The sequence below is a fragment of the Lipotes vexillifer genome, unplaced genomic scaffold, assembly GCF_000442215.2.
Source record: "Lipotes vexillifer unplaced genomic scaffold, Lipotes_vexillifer_v1.1 scaffold63, whole genome shotgun sequence".
Classification (NCBI taxonomy): Eukaryota; Metazoa; Chordata; class Mammalia; order Artiodactyla; family Lipotidae; genus Lipotes; species Lipotes vexillifer.
The window spans coordinates 126,215-145,382 of NW_006784492.1; the positions used below are offsets into that span (position 1 = coordinate 126,215).

General features: G+C 49.3%; 1 protein-coding gene across 1 annotated transcript in view; it reads left to right on the plus strand.

The window, feature by feature from the left end:
• The window catches only part of HTT (huntingtin), a 161,906-nt gene that overhangs the window by 106,391 nt on the left and 36,347 nt on the right, over positions 1 to 19,168 (plus strand). Inside the window, exons 38-42 of the mRNA XM_007456892.1 lie at positions 1,376 to 1,512; positions 2,987 to 3,103; positions 5,836 to 5,958; positions 6,239 to 6,474; positions 7,558 to 7,700. Of these exons, the coding sequence (XP_007456954.1) occupies positions 1,376 to 1,512; positions 2,987 to 3,103; positions 5,836 to 5,958; positions 6,239 to 6,474; positions 7,558 to 7,700 (756 nt within the window). The remainder of the gene's footprint in view (positions 1 to 1,375; positions 1,513 to 2,986; positions 3,104 to 5,835; positions 5,959 to 6,238; positions 6,475 to 7,557; positions 7,701 to 19,168) is intronic.

Below are 19,168 nucleotides of genomic sequence, written 5' to 3' on the forward strand. Positions count from 1 at the left end.
CTCTTCCTACCGACTCCTCTCTGGCTCCATCGTCAGGAATCTGTAGGCTTTTGAACTGTGATTGGGGTGCCTCCCAAGACCTCGGCTGGCTGCTGCACCCCGGGTCCCCGTTCCACGTACCGCAGTAGGGTGACCAGCGAGCCGTGGTACCGGGGGTGTGGAGGGGCTCAGCAATCACCATTTCCCGCACTAGCAAGACGGTCACCTTAGCCACGGCCTTGCTAGGGCTCAAATCCATGCCTCAGCACAGGGGTACATGACTGCACGTATGGACTTGAGGTCACTGGATAGAGTTGAAAGTGCAAACGGCAAATAGAGGGGTGACTGAGGTTTCCCAGATCAGAGGGTCTTTGGATAGAAAATTGATGGGAAGCCAGACCGCCCCGCTCTCTACTGGGAAGCCTGGTTGTCTGTAGAAAACTCAGCAAGTGTGGCGTGTGTGTGTGTGTGCGTCACTGACGGTGAGAGAGTGTGCCTTTCAGCAATCGTGGTGACATGACTGGGCTGATCCTTCTCAATGAAAGGCCTTGCTTAGTTTATTCAAGTGGTGGTGTGAGGCAAATCATTTACTTTGCCCTTTTGGAGAAAGACACGACTTGGGGGAAAACACATTGTCTAATGAGAGAGTGACTTTAATTGCTTGAAACAGTATAGAAATCTAATACTTTGACTAAATGTTTTCCATTGAAAAAGCATTTGTTCTCTCTTCAGGTAAATCTTTAAGTAGATTATGCATGAGGATAGAATGTTGCTATTTTGGTTAGTTAGAGTGTTTTATTATTTTGAATTTGACTTTTGAATTTGTGTCTCTTTGTGTCAGAAATAATGTTATGTCACAGAAACCCTAGTTTTTTGTTTATTATTATTATTATTATTGTGTGTGTATGTGTGTGTGTGTGTGTGTGTGTGTGTGTGTGTGTGTGTGTGTGTGTGTGTGTGTGGTACGCGGGCCTCTCATTGTTGTGGCCTCTCCCGTTGTGGAGCACAGGCTCCGGACGCACAGGCTCAGTGGCCATGGCTCACGGGCCCAGCCGCTCCGCGGCATGTGGGATCTTCCCGCACTGGAGCACAACCCCGTGTCCCCTGCATCGGCAGGTGGACTCTCAACCACTGCACCACCAGGGAAGCCCTGTTTTTTTGTTTTTTAAAAATTTCACAACATTATCAAGTGTCAGAGGAGGACCCATGGCCTTCCAGGATGGTATACAGGTAATTTCACGGCACTCATTGATAACCTTAATTTATGTCTTATCACAAAGCCAAGTATGGGTCAGGGTTTTCTTTATTTCTTGAAAATAATTTGGAGGTGTTAGTGCTGTCTTCCGAATGCATCTGTCACATACTGCCTTCTTAGTGGGCCCTTTTGTGCCTACAGCCATACCAGCCCTGCAGCCTATAGTCCACGACCTCTTCGTTTTAAGAGGAACCAATAAAGCTGATGCAGGAAAAGAGCTTGAAACCCAGAAAGAGGTGGTGGTGTCAATGTTACTGAGACTCATCCAGTACCATCAGGTAAGGGGAGGTGTGGGGTGGTCACTGACCCTTCCTTGTCCCTGCAGGGACAGGAGGAAATGCCACGTGGCTGCTGTCTGCTGTCAGTGAGTGTGGCTTTGTGCCAGCCCTGGGCTCTTGGGCGGGGAGACGCAGGGGGACATAAGGCTTGGTGGGGTCTGTCTTTAAGGCAGTGTGGCCTGGCTGACGGTCACAAGGTCGTTCAAGGCGGTAAACATGGTAGAGGCCCTCTTTTCCAAAATGAGGATCAAATACCAGTCAGCAGTGTCGATCAAAATGGTTGCGTTCTAAAGAATGATTTTTAAAAATCTCAACGTGAAATAATTTAACGACTTCATCTGTACATTTATTTACCACTCTGTTGAGGGAGGGCCAGCGTCTTTTTCTTGGCGCTGATTTCTGGCTTCGTTTTCCTTAAGGTGGAGTAGGAATTTCAGGTGGTGTGTGAGGCAGTCTGAAAACAGAAGTCTGGCTTTTTAATGAATTCTCTTCTGTAGCTGGTACAGTTGCCTAGCCCTCACTTATTTTGGTAATTCTTTTTAGCTATTTGTCTTTGAATCTTTATAAAATCGTAAGATTTTCTCGTAGAAACACATTTTTTGTGCATTCTCATTTTGGTTAATCTAGGTAATGTTTAATTAAATACTTAGTGTTTAATTAAATACCGTAATTACAATAAAAAGTACGACTGCCATAAAGAGGTTTGAGAACCAATAACCGGCTCTTGGCAAGCATGCAGTTTAGTGGGAGGCCTGGAGGGTGGCTCAGCCGGCACAGCGTCCCCAGAGCTCCCAGCCTGGTTTACGGAACAGAGAGGGCGGGTCTTGGGTTAGGAGAATCGGGATGAGCGCAGAGTGGCCGCTGTCACGCAAGTGCTGCCCGAAGTGCCTCTCGAAGGGAGAGGTAGCCTGTGGAGGCGGCCGGGCGGCTTTCCAGGGAACGGGCTCAGCCTGGCCAGTAGTTCACAGATCAGGCTGCAGGCTTTTCTGAGAACAGGCGGGTGATAAGCATTTTCAGCTTTGCAGGAGCTCCTCGTGTCTGCTGTCGTTCTGGAAGCCTTCCTGGCAGCATTTTCACGGTGGTCGTGTGCCAGGGAGACCGTGTTCACCAAAACAGGCTTTTAGGGGTCTCTGTTTAGAAGGGATCACTAACAAACTCGTGCTCACCCAAGGCCAACTCTTCTAAAGTATGGTGTCCTCAGTAGAAGGTGACCTTTGCACAGATGTTAGTACACACAAAAGCCAGAGGGTGTCTGCACAACAGTTTAGTGAAGGCCGTGCTTGTGTCCTGCCAAAGGTTGCGATGAGTTTGGCTCCGTTCGTGCCTTTCCTCTGGTGGTGAGTCTTGTAAAGCCGTAGAGATAGATGACAGTGCTGTGGTCCTCCTGCGTGCCCCGGGGCCAGGGCTGCATCGGCCCTCCTTGGGGGTACGTGGGCTGGGGTCCGAGTGTCTTCCGGCCCTTCCCTCTGTGCAGGTGTTGGAGATGTTCATCCTGGTCCTGCAGCAGTGCCACAAGGAGAGCGAGGACAAGTGGAAGCGGCTCTCTCGGCAGGTAGCCGACATCATCCTCCCGATGTTGGCCAGGCAACAGGTTTGTCCCCCTCCCCCCCGCGTGTGCGGTCACTGCGACACCGTGGAAGTGGGTGAAGATGCTCGTGAGAGGTGGGCGCTTGTGGTGGGCTTTTCGTCAGATCGTGGCGTGTACATTTTATGGTCGTTACTGGTGCCTTCCGCGCGAGTGCGAGGCTAGAGGTAGAGACGTCCCCTGGGTCCCAAGGCGCCCTTGGGGAAGTGCCTCCAGAGCTGCGTCCTTTCCTGCTTACACCGTGTCGCCCTCATTCTGCTCAGTCAAACGTCTTCTGTTTGCTCTGTAGGGGAGTGTTTTTCCTTATCACGTATAAAGTAAGTTGGCAGTTATCCGTCATTTAATCAGGATTTCTGTGGTCAAACGATGCAGTCAGTGGTTTCCACAAGCTCAGTGGAAGGCACTGGTCTGGCGGTGTGTGTGTAGGATGGAGCCCAGTAGTTACATGGCTTCTGAACCACTTCTGCCCCCGCCCCCCGTCCCCCCAACCCCCGGGGTTGAGGGCAGGGCACTGTGCTCCGGGTGCTGCACCACCCTGGGAACCGGGCAGCAGGGACGCGCTGAAGACGGTCCCTCCAGGAAACCGCCCCAGCTGCTGGCAGAGCTCTGGGTCTGAAGCACTTTGGATACAGTCAGCAGATGCCTGTTTGTTCATCTGGGTCGGCCCGGCTAGGGAAGCGGGCACCCTCAGATTGAGCATTTAGTTGGAACGGGGTGGGGAGACAGACAGCAGAGGGGAGTAAGCTAGTTACGTGTATAAAATGAGTGCTGGAGGGAAGGGAGGTGTGTCGGCTGGGGGTGACAGTGTTGAATGGGTGACATCCGCGGGGACTTGAAGGAGGTGAGGGATGAGCCGAGCAGATGCCTGGGGGAGAGCTCTCCGGGTGGAGGACTTGGGGGAGCCCTCGGAGGGTTTGGTACGAAGGGGGTCAGGGTGAATTTGAGAGTGGAACAGGCGGGCGGGGGTGTAGGGAGAGCCACTCGTGGCTCAGGGCCTGTGTGGACCAGGGGTGGGAGCGAAGGGGCGAGAAGGGGCGTCTGCTGGACGCAGCTCGGATGCAGAACCAGTGAGCTTTGCTTGACGGCTTAGGTGAGGTGAGGGATGTGAGAGGAGGGGCGGGCAGGTGGCTTATAGCGTGATGGCTTTGGGGGGACCGTGGAAGGAGCGGGTTTCGGGAGGAGGTCAGAGCCTGGTTTGGATGTGTTTGGTTGGGACACCGGGTGGTGCCAGGGAGGCTGGAGGAGGCCTTTGGGGTGCGAGCTGGAGGGCAGGCCTGAGGGTGGACGAGGTCGCTGCAGGGCCCAGGGTAGCTGGGCAGTGGGAGAAGGCCGAGCCCGGGAGGCGAGGGGGCCCGTGGACGAGACGGGCAGGAGCAGGCGGCGTGGTATTCTTACAACCGAGGAGAAAAGGTGTTTCCCGGAGGAGGGACTGATCGCTGGGAGCTGCTGCCGGGCCAGGCAGACGGGCCCTGGGAACTGACCCGCACTTGGCCGCACACAGGTCCCTGGGGAGCGGCTTTGGTGGAGCGGAGGGAACAGAAGCCCAGCCGGCGTGCGCTGGTGAGAGGGCAGGAGGAGAGAGGGAGAGACGTGGTGGCAGCCGGCCAAGCTGGGGGGCACGAGGGCCAGTGTCCACTCCGAGGGCAAGAGCAGAGGGGCACTGCCTCTGCAGGACAGGCGGCTGTGCCGTCGTGGCATCCCTGAGCACCACCAGACCCAGGGCTCCGTGGCCGCGTAGCTGACAGGTCACGGCCGGAGGGTCTTGCCAGCGGGTGGGCCCCGACAAGAGGCTCATCTTCCCACCGCAGAGGGGTGGCTCCACGCCAGGCAGGGCTCAGACCTGCACCTTGAGAAAATTGCCCTCTGTGGAGATGTTACTGTATGTATACACACTCGTTAGTAGTGACGAAAGTCATCAGTAGGGGAGTGGTTGAGTGTACTGTGGTAGAGACTTAATTTGGAATATTTTGCAACCTTTAAAAATAATGTTAGGAGGATCTCCCTGCCGGTCCAGTGGTTAAGACTCTGCCCTTCCATTGCTCGGGGGGCCGGGTTCGATCCCTGGGTGGGGAACTAAGATCCTGCATGCCACACGGAGAGGCCAACAAAATTTTAAAAACGTTAGGTTTTAAAACCTGTTGCCTTGGGAGTTCTCCATTATATTTTTAATGGAAAACAGAGACATTTATAGCATGATTTTTCAAAACAACTTAAACAAAAATCTCTCTACATGTATAGGAATGTGGAGAAAGTTAATGAGAAATACACTAATTTGCTAACATTTGTTACTACATAGTGGGGTAGGGATGGGGTGCCAGTAAAGAAAGAAAAAAGATACAGTGTGTATGATACCCATTTAGGCACATTACATGTGTGTAAAGAGATGCGAGAGAGGCTGGTTCCTGAAGTGTTGATGGTGACTGGGTCATGGCGGTGCGGTTTCAGTTGATATTTTTCATACTTTTACATATTTGAACTTTTTACAGAAAACATCTATGGTTTATTTAATAAAAATCTAAATGCAAAGATTTCCATCGTGGAAAAAATACAGCTGTGTTACAGTGTTGTTGTAAAAAACGTTTGCTTGGTTCGCTACTGAAGTTAAAATGCATTTAAGTGCGGGGGTGGGAATGATGCATGGTCAAGGTTATTTGACCTTGAGACAACTGATGTGAGGTATAAAAGTTGACATTTCTGTTGGCTTATGGGAAAACATCTTTGACGTTTAATTGCAACAGATGCACATTGATTCTCACGAAGCACTTGGAGTGTTAAATACGTTATTTGAGATTTTGGCCCCTTCCTCCCTCCGTCCTGTGGACATGCTTTTACGGAGTATGTTCGTCACCCCAGATACCCTGGTGAGTATCCCGCCTCCTGATGGCATCTTGGGTTCACCACTGTGTGGGGCACCTGGGGGTTTCTGCTGGGGCCAGGGTGGAGCCTTAGTATTTGCATTTTAAACAGGTTCCCAGATGGTACTGATGCTGCTTGTCTGGGACCACACTTTGAGAACCAATGAGACAGATTTATTGGTGGAATTGTAAAATCAGGGTGATTTTCATAAATGAAATTTGAAATCAGGAAAAACTTAATCCTCTTTTTTCTTTAGCTATAACTTACTTATTTTCCTTCCTTTAGGCATCTGTGAGCACTGTTCAACTATGGATATCCGGAATCCTAGCCATTCTGAGGGTTCTGATTTCCCAGTCAACTGAAGACATTGTTCTTTCTCGCATTCAGGAGCTTTCCTTCTCTCCATATTTACTCTGCTGTCCGATAATTAATAGGTTAAGAGATGGGGACAGTAATTCAGTACTGGAAGAACACAGTGAAGGGAGACAAACGAAGGATTTGCCAGAAGAAACATTTTCCAGGTACGCTCTATATCAGAGCCTTCCGTGTCCGTGTCCCCAGGCCGCTGTGTGGTGTTTGGGGTCACTGAGTCTCGCTTCAGCTCTGCAAGGCGGGTTAAGGAGTCTGTGTCGGTGTGGTTTCTCTGCCCAGCCTGCCTCACCTGTGGCCCTTGGTCATGCCTGTCGGTAGGCTCTGTCACATCCTGAATCAGACCCTCGTTAAGACTGCACGGTGGTAGTGGGTGGGTGCAGGCGATAAGGGCGTGGTTGCCTGCAGAGAATTTGAAAACCTAGGAAAACCCACTAAAAGTCAGTCTTATGTTTATTCCCGCCGGGTTCTGGCCACCCTAAACACTGTCAGTAGTAAAATCCCCCTCCCCGCCAGGGTGGAACGCTTGTACTGTGCTCCCCTGGGTGTACTTGTGGCATCAAATCACATCTGCCCTTATCAGTTCTTGAGAAGCTCCTTGAGGGTGGCGATCACAACTCAGGTACTGAAAAGGCTTGTTGTGTAGACAAGTGTGTATCCACCTTTGCTGGATTCGGGGTGCAAGCTGACTTATACCTTGCAGAGCGTGTCCAGGAAGCACAGTTCCTAAGAACGTGCTCCTTCCTGCCGGGTCCACCGTAATGTCCACCGTGATGTTGGTCATCAGGGCCTGGGGCGCCATTGTGTTTGTGGAGATAAATTCAGTGAAACCGCACGACACCCGTTTGTCCGCAGGTTCAGCAAGGCAGCCTGTGGCTCCTGCTGTTATATTAAAGCAGGGGGCTAAAGTGCAGGATACATTAAATTCCTGTGGTGGGTTATCAGCCTGCTTTATGGTTTATGAAGTTTTGAAGAAACACTGCAGGTCATTTTACCCTCCTGACAGTCCTTTAAAGGTGGTATGATTCCTGCCATCTCATTAGTGAGGAAAGTCATACGCAGAGAGATAAAGTGATTTAATCCAGAGGGCTGGCATCGAACACTTTACTTGCGTTTTTACCCTACTACCCTACCCATATCTACTGTGTGTATTACTTTTACGTGTGTGCCCCCCTCCCAGAAGTGCTCCGCAATAGGCACCTACTTCACTGTCACCCTTCTCCCTTTCTTTGAAGGTTTCTGCTACAACTGGTTGGCATCCTTTTAGAGGACATTGTTACAAAGCAGCTAAGAGTGGAAATGAGTGAACAGCAGCATACTTTCTACTGCCAAGAACTAGGCACGCTGCTCATGTGTCTGATCCACATCTTCAAGTCTGGTAGGTGCATCACACTAGTCTTATTAGAGCATCTGTATATTCCCTGCCCTGCCCTGCACACTCTCAGGGTGTAAGGAGGTGCTGCCCAGTGTGAGCTCTGCCCTGCTCAGTGTGCCTTTGAAGACGTTGTGCTGATGAAAACAGTAAACCTGGGCGCTTCCCCCTGTTTTAAAGATTTGGAAAGTCAAGATGTTTTTGTTACCTTTACGTACGATTGCGGATTAAGAAAAACAGTGCACTCAAGAGAGCGGTCACAAGATCCCAGCCATGTAGCAAGCATAGGAAGCAACCAGCCCGCCTTAGGACAGTCAGTGTTTTTCAACAGGAATGAGTGTTTTCAAAAGGAATGTCTTGCTAGTTACAGGGTACAGGCATATCCTTTTCTCAGCAAGAAAAATGAAAGGCAATTCTAATCTCTAGGAAAAACAAACGGCAAGGAAGTCACGGTCCAGATACGAAGCGAATCTGGAAGTGGTTTGGGTCCTGGAAGTGCGGGGGTAGGTGCTCTCTTTGGGTGTGACTGCGTCTGGTGTGTTTAATTCTGTTGCCGCATCGTGTATTTCCACGTCTCAGCTCTTGTACTGTGTTGGCTTTGTCTTCTGTGGGGCTCCTTCCCCGCGGCAGAAAGGATGGCCTCTGGTCTCAGCCCCTGCAGGAGTCCTGTGAGGGACTCGTGAGCCCTGGGTGCTCTGGCCAGCCTAGGCTGGGTGAGAGGCGGGACAGCATTCCTTTGGGAGAAGGGGTTACTTTCAAGTAGTAAGGGAAGGGGAGCAGACAGAATAACTGACGGTCCACTGCAAGTGATGAAAGCATACCAAGGCAAGTTTGGAGGTAACCACCACAACTGAAAACAGAATGATAACAAATAGTCGCCTTAAGAGGGATGGGGCAGGGCACTTGTAAAGTCAGAAGCCCCCATCTGTTATGGGATTTAAAACTCATGTGTGCATATTACTTTAATACAAATTAAAACACACACATACCCACATACATACCATTAAAGCAGAAGATAGTTACCGCTGTCAACCTTTATTCATTCAGCAAAGATGCACTGAGTCTGCCGCCACTGTGCTGGGCCCTGGGTGTGTGGTGGTCAGTACAGCTGACGTGATTCCTGCCTCTGTGGTGCTCAGTCTAGCGGGGCAGACAATACACAGATATGTCACCACAAGCCTTGCCATCTCCTGAGAAGGAAACAAAAGCACAGTGACAGCCAGCACAGGGGTGGGCAGTAGGGGCAGGTTCTCCTAGGAGGCTGCTGAGCTAAGGCCTGAGGGAGAAGGAGCTGGCCCTTCAGAGAGAGTGTTCCTGCCGAGAGGGGTGAGGGCTCGGAGGGGCTGAGGAGGCGGGCAGGGACCTGGACTCGCGTGGCCTGGGAGCGATGGAGAAGGGCACCTCTTCATGGTTGCTCCACGTACCTGCCATCGCCCTCGGCACAAGAGTGTGGCCAGAATTTAATTTTGATGATGGTTTACAGCTTCAAGCCACCTTGTTTACATACCATTGAAATAATTTTCTTTTTGAGGATCTTTTGATTTACGTCCCACCACTGCGATAAGTCTAAAGTGGAGAAAATAATTGAGCCATGCGAAGAATACGTTGTTTTTAGTATATGGGCCACTTTAGTATTTGGCCACCGGTTGGTTTGGACCTGACACCAGAAGGGCACCAGTTCAATCGAAGGACGGCTTTCTACCTTCTTTGGATAAGAGCAGTGCATTCTGCGGCCTTAGGCACGTCCAAGTGGATTTCCATGGCGTCCAAGTGGATTTCCGTGCTGTTCACTCACCCGTTGCTCTAACTTCCTCTTCCTTTTCTCAGAAATCAGGGGAAATACTTATATGGTTGGTTGCAGTGCTGTCAAGTCCAGCTTCCTGCAGTGTGCAGATGTTCTGTGTCTGCACTAATCCAGTTGCTTCTGGCCACACGTGGCTGATGGGCACTGGAAGTGTGGTGTTGTGACTGAGGAGCTTTTAATCAATCTAATTTTGGTTAAATTTGAACAGCCATGCATGGAGTGGAATATTGAGAAGGCCGCGCTCTGCTCCGGAGCCCGGGCTGGGTATCGGGGCATGTGGGTTTTGCCACTCGTGTCTTTGGACATTGTTCAGTTGGTCCAGTATTTGTAAATAAGGGGTGTATGGGTGTGTACAAATGTCTATTTCTATCTCCTCGTGTATTTTGATGCCATTTCTTTTAAAGACACTGGGCGGCAGAATTACTGTGTTGGTTGGTTTTGAGATAAAATAAATCATCTTGTCTTTTATATAAATAAGGTGTCTTTAGCATCTAAAGTTGGTAGTTTTTATTTATGCATTGCTTAAACAATGACAATAATTTCACCCCTCTGTTGAAAACTGAGATCTTTGAATTTGCCCATTTGAGGTATTATTTCTTAGAACAGGAACTAGTCTGAGTAATGGCCTTGACCTCTCATTTTCTGTTACCCCTGTTGTTGTTGGGGGGCAGTTATGAATCCCAAAGTCGTTTGCCTATTTCACATTCAATCCAGCATAAACAGAAGAGCCAAGAAAGTTACTTAGTCTCCATTTTATAGGTTCTGGGTAACTAACACCTCATCCTCTCCACTGAGACAGGCCAGATAGAAGCAGAAGGTGGAGCCATGGCAGGAGGCTGACAGTGTCCATTGCTTTGTTGCAGGCAGGGCTGGGTTGAGTCCTCCGGCTTGTGGCCACAGTAAGGCTTCCTAACTGCTCACCGTGTTTTCCAGTGCCCCCCCGCACCCCCGCCAGCCCCCACCGTGTGCCCTCCCCGCTGCCGTGCAGTGCTCACCCAGCCGAGGGCAGCAGTGGGCGGTGGAGCCATTCCTGACCCTCTCCCTTCCTTCCTCGCAGGCAGAGCTCTCTTCCCAGTGTTTTATGTGTGCGTCAAAGTAGGATTACTAGAAGGAAGAGAAAATGGTCTTCCTGCAGTGATAAAATGGGCACTGCTTCAGATTCGTGCTTGGGCCAGGATGGGGCTACTGATGGTGTTCTCTTAGGGGTGTGTGGTACCTCCATCAACCCTTAGAACAACTCTGTGAAATAGTTCCCCATTTCTACTGCTGAGAGGATTCAGGTTCTGAACGGTCATATGGTAAAACCAAGGGCGAAAACCCAAGAATTTTTCCTTGCCCATTATGTCGTGCTGCTTCTTGGGTTGGTGATGGTAAGTATAGCAGCTAATGTTTGCAGAGCACTTGCTGTGGGCCTGGCACACGCCATGATATCCATGTTCTAGCTGAAGTAACTGAGTCACGGGGCTTGTAATGCGTGAGCTCCCAGGTGGTGGGATGGTGGGGGGAGGTGTCTAGAGCCTGGGCCAGTCCTCGTACGTCGCACACCATCAGCAGTGCCGGTTCCCCTGCGAGAGTCTAGCCCCAGGCCAGCACCAGTGTCCGTCCAGTTCCTCCGTCTGACATCTCGTCCCCCATCCTGGTCCCCATCCCCTCTTGTGTTTGCTCTTCCCATGATCAGTTCTTCCAGTTCGTGTCTTGAGCGTCTCCTTCGTTCACTCACACCCTCTTCGCTGCACACTACGCGGCGAGACATATACGTCTGTCTTTCCTTCTCGCCTAGAGCTGCGCTGCTGATCCAGCCTACGAGGCGGAACAAACCCTTTCTTTGCTCTGCAGCTTCCTGAATTGTCCTCCTCTTCTTGTTTACTACACAGTTTTTCAAAAGAAATGTTTGAGGAGTTTATTGTTGCTTCTAGCGCTCTGCTTTCCCTCTTTCTCTCCATCCTCAGCGTTTTGCCTCTTGATCTCATTACCGGAAATGCCCCTGCAAAGGCCACCTGTGGGCTTTCCCAGGTCCTCATCTTCCCGGACCCTGCAGCCCAGTTCCATGGACAGACTTCTGCTCGCTGAAACTCCCTCGTCCCTTGACTTCTCCTTCAGTCTTCTCTTTCCAACCTCTTAATTGCATGTGTTCTTGTGCACTGTCAGTCACCCCAAACAGGAGGAGATGTGCGCCTACTTGGCGTCCCTTACTTACTCTCCAGCAGGAAGGAGACACCTTCTCCAGCAGGCGTGAGAGCTTCCCCTACAGGCCTGTCCCAAGTCCAACTTGAGCTGAGGTTTCTGTGGTTAATTCCACACTTGTAACTGAAAGGTTGTACCTTTTGACCACCTTCACCCATCCCCCACCCCCACCCCCCACCTCTGGCAGCTGTCAGTCTGATCTCTGTATCTATGAGTTTGGTTTTTTTAGATTCCACATGTAAGTGAGATCATACAGTATTCATCTTTCTCTGACTTATTTCACTTAGCACAATGCCCTCAAGGTCCTTCCATGCTGTTGCAAATGACAGGATTTTCTTCTTTTTTTATGGCTAAATAATATTCGTGTGTGTGTGTGTCACACGTTCTTTATCCACTCATGCTTCAGTAGACACTTGGGTTGTTTCCGTGTCTTGGCTCCTGTGATTGATGCTGCAGTGAACATGGGAGTGCAGGTATCTTTTTTTTTTCTTTTCTTTTCTTTTTAAGGAACATTTATTTATTTCTTTATTTATTTTTGGCTGCGTTGGGTCTTCGTTGCTGTACGCGGGCTTTCTCTAGTTGTGGTGAGCGGGGGCTACTCTTTGTTGCAGTGCGCGGACTTCTCATTGCGGTGGCTTTTCTTGTGGAGCACGGGCTTCAGTAGTTGTGGCACGTGGGCTCAGTAGTTGTGGCTCACGAGCTCTAGAGCATAGGCTCAGTAGTTGTGTTGCACGGGCTTAGTTGTTCCGCAGCATGTGGCATCTTCCCGGACCAGGGATCGAACTGGTGTCCCCTGCATTGGCAGGCAGATCTTAACCACTGCGCCACCAGGGAAGTCCCGCAGGTATCTTGTTGAGTGAGTGATTTTGTTTCTTTCAGGTATATACCCATAAGTGGGATTGCTGGATCATATGGTAGTTCTATTTTTTTTTTTAAATAGATCTTTATTGGAGTATAATTGCTTCACAATACCATGCTAGTTTCTGTTGCACAACAAAGCGAATCAGCCATATGCATACACATGCCCCCATATCTCCTCCGTCTTGAGCCTCCCTCCCATCCTCCCTATCCCACCACTGTAGGTCGAGCTGATCTCCCTGTGCTATGCTGCTGCTTCCCACCAGCCAACTGTTTTACATTCGGTAGTGTACATATGTCAATGCTACTCTCACTTTGCCCCAGCTTTGCCCTCCCACCCCATGTCATCAAGTCCATTCTCTATGTCTACCTCTTTATTCCTGCCCTGCAACTAGGTTCATCAGTACCGTTTTTTTTTTTTTTTTTAGAGTCCGTATATATGTGTTAGTTAGCCTACGGTATTTGTTTTTCTCTTTCTGACTTACTTCACTCTTCATGACAGACTCTAGGTCTATCCACATCACTACAAATAACTCAATTTCATTTCTTTTTATGGCTGAGTAATATTCCACTGTAAATATATGTACCACATCTTCCTTATCCATTCATCTGCCAGTGGACACTTAGGTTGCTTCCGTGTCCTGGCTATTGTCAATAGTGCTGCAGTGAACATTGTGGTACGTGTCACTTTTTGAATTATGGTTTTCTCAGGGTATATGCCTAGTAGTGGGATTGCTGGGTCATATGGTAGTTCTATTTTTAGTTTCTTAAGGAATCTCCATACTGCTTTCCATAGTGGTTGTATCAATTTACATTCCCACCAACAGTGCAGGAGGGTTCCCTTTTCACCACACCCTGTCCAGCATTTATTGTTTCTAGTTTTTTTGATAATGGCCATTCTGACCGGCGTGAGGTGATACCTCATTGTAGTTTTGACTTGCACTTCTCTAATAATGAGTGATGTTGAGCATCTTTTCATGTGCCTCTTGGCCATCTGTATGTCTTCCTTGGTGAAATGTCTATTTAGGTCTTCCACCTGTGTTTTAACTGGATTGTTTTTTTTGATATTGAGCTCCATGAGCTGTTTGTATATTTTGGAGATTAATCCCTTGTCTGTTGTTTCATTTGCAAATATTTTCTCCCATTCTGAGGGTTGTCTTTTTGTCTTGTTTATGGTTTCCTTTGCTGTGCAAAAGCTTTTAAGTTTAATTAAGTCCCATTTGTTGATTTTTGTTTTTATTTCCATTACTCTAGAAGGTGGGTCAAAAAAGATCTTGCTGTGGTTTATGTCAAAGAGTGTTCTGCCTATGTTTTCCTCTAAAAGTTTTATAGTGTCTGGTCTTACATTAAGTCTTTAATCCATTTGGAGTTTATTTTTGTGTATGGTGTTAGGTGGTTTTCTAATTTCATTCTTTTACATGTAGCTGTCCAGTTTTCCCAGCACCACTTATTGAAGAGGCTGTGTTTTCTCTATTGTATGTTCTTGCCTCCTTTGTCATAAATTAGATGCCCATATATACGTGGGTTTATCTCTGGGCATTCTGTCCTGTACCGTTGATCTGTATTTCTGTTTTTGTGCCAGTACCATACTGTCTTGATTACTGTAGCTTTGTGGTACAGGTTGAAGTCAGGAAGCCTGAGTCCTCCAACTCTGTTTTTCTTTCTCAAGACTGCTTTGGCTATTTGGGGTCTTTTGTGTTTCCATAAGAATTGTAAGATTTTTTGTTCTAATTCTGTAGTTTGGTAGTTTGATAGGGATTGCATTGAATCTGTAGATTGCTTTGGGTAGTATAGTCATTTTCACAGTATTGATTCTTCCAGTCCATGAACATGGTATATTTCTCCATCTGTTTATGTCATTTTTGATTTCTTTTGTCAGTGTTTTATAGTTTTCTGAGTACAAGTCTTTCGCCTCCTTAGGCAGGTTTGTTCCTAGGTATTTTATTCTTTTTGTTGAAATGGTAAATGGGAGTGTTTCCTTAATTTCTCTTTCAGATTTTTCATCATTAGTGTATAGGAATGCAAGAGATTTCTGTGCATTAATTTTGTATCCTGCAACCTTACCAAATCCATTGATGAGCTCTAGTAGTTTTCTGGTGGCATCTTTAGGATTCTCTATGTATCGTATCATGTCATCTGCAAACAATGACAGTTATACTTCTTCTTTTCCCATTTGTATTCCTGTTATTTCTTTTTCTTCTCCAATAGCTGTGGCTAGGGCTTCCAAAGCCATGTTGAATAATAGTGGTGAGAGTGGACATCTTTGTCTTGTTCCTGATCCTAGTGGAAATGCTTTCAGTTTTTCACCATTGAGTATGATTCTTGCTTTGGGTTTTTCGTATATGACCTTTATTATGTTGAGGTAGGTTCCCTCTATGCCCACTTTCTGGAGAGTTGTTATCATAAATGGGTGTTGAATTTTGTCAAAAGCTTTTTCTGCATCTATTGAGATAATCATATGGTATTTATTCCTTAATTTGTTAATATGGTGTATCACATTGATTGATTTGCGTGTATTGAAGAATCCTTGCATCCCTGGGATAAATCCCACTTGATCATGGTGTATGATACTTTTAATGTGCTGTTGGATTCTGTTAGCTAGTATTTTGTTGAGGATTTTTGCATCTATGTTCATCAGTGATATTGGTCTATAATTTTCTTTTTTTGTGATGTCTTTTTCTGGTTTTGGTATCAGGGTGATGGTGGCTTTGTAGAATGAATTTGGGAGTGTTTCTCCCTCTGCAAATTTTTGGAAGAGTTTGAGAAGGATTCGTGTTAGGTCTCCTCTAAATGTTTGATAGAATTCGCCTGTGAAGCCATCTGGTCCTGGGCCTGCCTCTCCTGTTCTCCCCTCTGCTGCCTTCCTATGCCGCCAAGGACCCACGTGATCTGGAGGGGGTTTGGGGGGCAGGGGACTGGCCTGGGAGCTCAACAGGCTCCCCGGGCCCCAGTGGGCAAGGCAATCGCCCACCGCTGCTTTCCCGCTCCTCCCGGAGGGCCCCTCCCGCCTGCCTCTCCTGATCTCCCCGGCCTCAGGGGTGCCGATGTTGTCTGGCCTCCACTTCTCCTCCCGCCTTGGTCCCCCTACATCCTACTGGTTTACTCTGGGGTTCCTCCTGTCTCCTCGGGGGTCAGAGTCCCCCACCAGCGGCCGGCAAGCACCCTAGTTGTGGTGAGAGGCTAACTCCGCGTCTTCCCACAGTTCTACCTTGACTCCTCCTCTGGTAGTTCTATTTCTCATTTTTTAAGGAACCTCCGTACTGTTTTCCACAGTGTCTGCACCAATTTACATTCCTGTCATAGTGCACAAGGGTTCCCTTTTTTTCGGCAGCCTCACCAATACTTGTTATTTCTTGTCTTTTTGATGATAGCCATTTTAACAGGTGTGAAGTGATATGTCATTGTGGTCTTGACCTGCAGTTCCCTAATGATTAAGGATGTTGAGCACCTTTTCATGTACCTCTTGGCTATGTGAATATCTTCTTTGGAAAAATGTCTATTCGGATCCTTTGCCCACTTTTTAAAATTTTTTTGAAGACTTTTATTTTTGCTGTGGACCATGTTTTGTTTTGTTTTGTTTGGCAGATATAGTGCTCACTTATTCTCTCCATGTTTAAAAAAAGAATTTCAAAATAACAAAGTAATTTTATACACCATACAATTCAGGGTAGGGTTGGGCTCAGGGGACCATTTCGTTGTTCCCAGTGTGGGCAGAACCCTCTGTCTCCAAACATTTTTTGAGCTAGTTTAACTTTCAGCTCTGAGTCCTGGTCCCAGTCTTGAAACCACAGAAAGTTAGGGGCTGGAATTTTCTCAGCCACAGGGATGAGGTTCTTGTTCAGATGGGAGGAGAGAGCTTCCTGCACGGGACCAGTAAAGCCTCTGATGCAGAAACATGAGGAAGCAAGGGCAGGGGGCACCGGGGCTGAACCAGAGGGGCCTGTCGTGGGGGTGGGCAGGAGCCCTCTCCCGATCCAGCATTTCCCTGTGCTCACCCCTGTGTCTCCACTCAGTAGAACAGGGGCTGCCTTAGAGCAGCAGCAGCCAGTAAGTCTGATGGAGGAAATTTCTCCTAGTAGCTTCCAGAACCTGAAGACAGGACCCAGTAGGAACTTTGACTGGATTCATGAGATCCCAGGATGCCTGGGAGCTACAAGCCCTTGATTACTGAGATGGCCCTGCCAATGGGCCCAGCTCCTGGAAGGCACGGTCAGGTAGTTTTGCAAGGGCAGCCCTTGACTAGGGCAGATGGACCCGCACAATCACACTGGAGTGGGACAGATAGACTCCTTACTGCTCAGACCAGAAATCAATGTCCCGGACCAAGTGTTCAAAAGACACAAAGCGGACAGCCTTCTTAAGGCTGGAGAACACGTGGCTAGCCTCAAAGGAGAAGCTCTTTCTACCCTGCTGGATGGGAAAAGGCAAAGGAGAGTAATGATGCAGGACGGCCTGGTTGGCATCTAGAGGTTGGACAGTTAGCCCATGTAAACTGTCAGCGTACTGTTGGTCTGTCCACCAGTCAGAGACAAAAATCTCAGTCTTTCCACTGTCCAGGAGCTCTGGCCACAGACCCTCCTCCTCCAGGTCCGACGCCTGCTTCTTTTGACACCACCTGTAGGAAGACAGGAAGCTGGCCTGTATACAGGCCCTGGGAGTGACCTCCCAGTTTTCCTCTGCCCCCCAGGCATCTCCTCCAGTCGGCACCGTCCATTTCAGGAAGCCTTCGCCATTGGGGTTCGGGAGGAGGTTGCGTCCTAAGGGTGTGCTCTCGCAGAAGCGGCCCAGGACACAGGGCCTGGGGTCGTTGGCGGGGGCAGGTAGGTGTGGAGGATGGGTGACAGGGTGGCGTGGCCTTGGGCCAGGATTCTCAGCCACAGGGCCTGGCAGTCCACCAGGTCGTGCCAGTGCCGGCACCCCTGGCGGTAGCACCCGAGCAGAATGTGTTGGGGCACGTGGCTCAGCACCATCACAAGCAGCTCCGATGACAGTTGGCCCAGACCCAGCACCTCCTTGGGTTCGGGGTCCTGAGTGGGGACCCCGGCGGGCAGACCCCTGGAGGCTGAGGTGTACATGGTCTCCTCTCCAGGCCCAGCTGCCACTGCTTCTAGTGGGAGAGACATAGTGAACAGGAGGCATAGTAAGCAGATTATGTACTGTTGGGAAATTACTAAAAATAAAATCCCAAGCTTCTCGAGAGGGCGGAGTCAAGATGGTGGTGTGAGAAGACGCGGAGTTTGCGTCTCCCTACAACGTCTGCCCACAGCTAGGGCACCTGCTGGATGCTGCTGGGGGACCTCAAGGCCCAAGGAGATGGGAGGAACCCCCAAGCGAACCAGTAGGACGTGGGGACACTGAGGGGGGAAGAGAAGTGGAGGCCGGACAGGACTGGCACCCCTGAGGGGTGGCTGAGAGGGGCGAGGGGTTCCCACACCTGGAGGGACCCTTGGGGGCTCGGATCGGGGTGTGGGGGGAGCGCGCCCAGCGTTTGCCCCGCCCAGTTGGCCGGGGAAGTCTGCCCAGCTCTCGGGCGGGGTCCTACGCCCTCAGAGTTCCCGTCTGGGCTGCGCTGGCCTTGGGGGCGTAGGAGGGAGGCAGACGGGAGGGCACTCCAGCACCTGAGGAGCAGCAGAAGGAGCGGAGGGCGTTTGCCCCGCCCACTCGGGCCCCCGAGAGCCTGCTGGGCTCCCAGGCCTGGTCCCCCGCCCTGCAAGCTCCACCATACCCCCGCCCCACCACACTGGTCCTCTGATGGGGACCATTTTTAAAGTCTTTATTGAATGTGTTGCAGTATTTCTTCTGTTTTATGTTTTGGTTTTTTGGCCATGAAGCATATGGGATCTTAGCTCCCTGACCAGGGATTGAACCCACACCCCCTGCATTAGAAGGCAAAGTCTTAACCACTGGACCGCCAGGGAAATCCCACTTTGCCCACTTTTTAATTGGATTTATTTTTGTTATTAATTTATGTGTTCCTTATATATTTTGGAAATTAACCCCTTATCAGATGTATGGGTTGCAGAGTTTTGTCCCATTCTGTAGGTTGCCTTTTCATTTTGTTGATGGTTTCCTTTGCTCTGCAAAAGCTTTTTAGTTTCATGTAATCCCACTTACTTTTTTTTGTTTTTGTTGCCTTTGCTTTTGGTGTCATATCCAAAAAATTATTGCGAAGACCAATGTCAGGGAGCTTAATACATATGTTTTCTTCTTTATGGTTTCACGTCCTACATTCAAGTCCTTAATCCATTTCTAGTCGATTTTTGTGAGTGGTGTAATAAGCTAGGGGTCTAGTTTCATTCTTTTGCGTGTGAAGACCCAGTTTTCCCAGCACCATTTGCTGAAGGGACTGTCTTTCATCCACTGAGTGTTGTTGGTCTCTCTCCGTTCTCCCCTCCCGCCCTCTGTCTCCCGCCCTCCTCCTCGCCTCGGTTATTGCTGCAGAGCTGACTGGTAACTGCCTCCTTAGGTCCTGTCACTCCACCATCACGGCTGCCTTGGCCTCGTTTGCACCCTCCCTCTAGACACGTGTGTGCTGCCCCGCCCGCGCCTCAGGCTGACCCTTATGGTTGGACTTGTCGCCTGGCGCGCTGCGCTTCTCCAGCTTCCTCTTCCTGTTGACGAGCTCGGC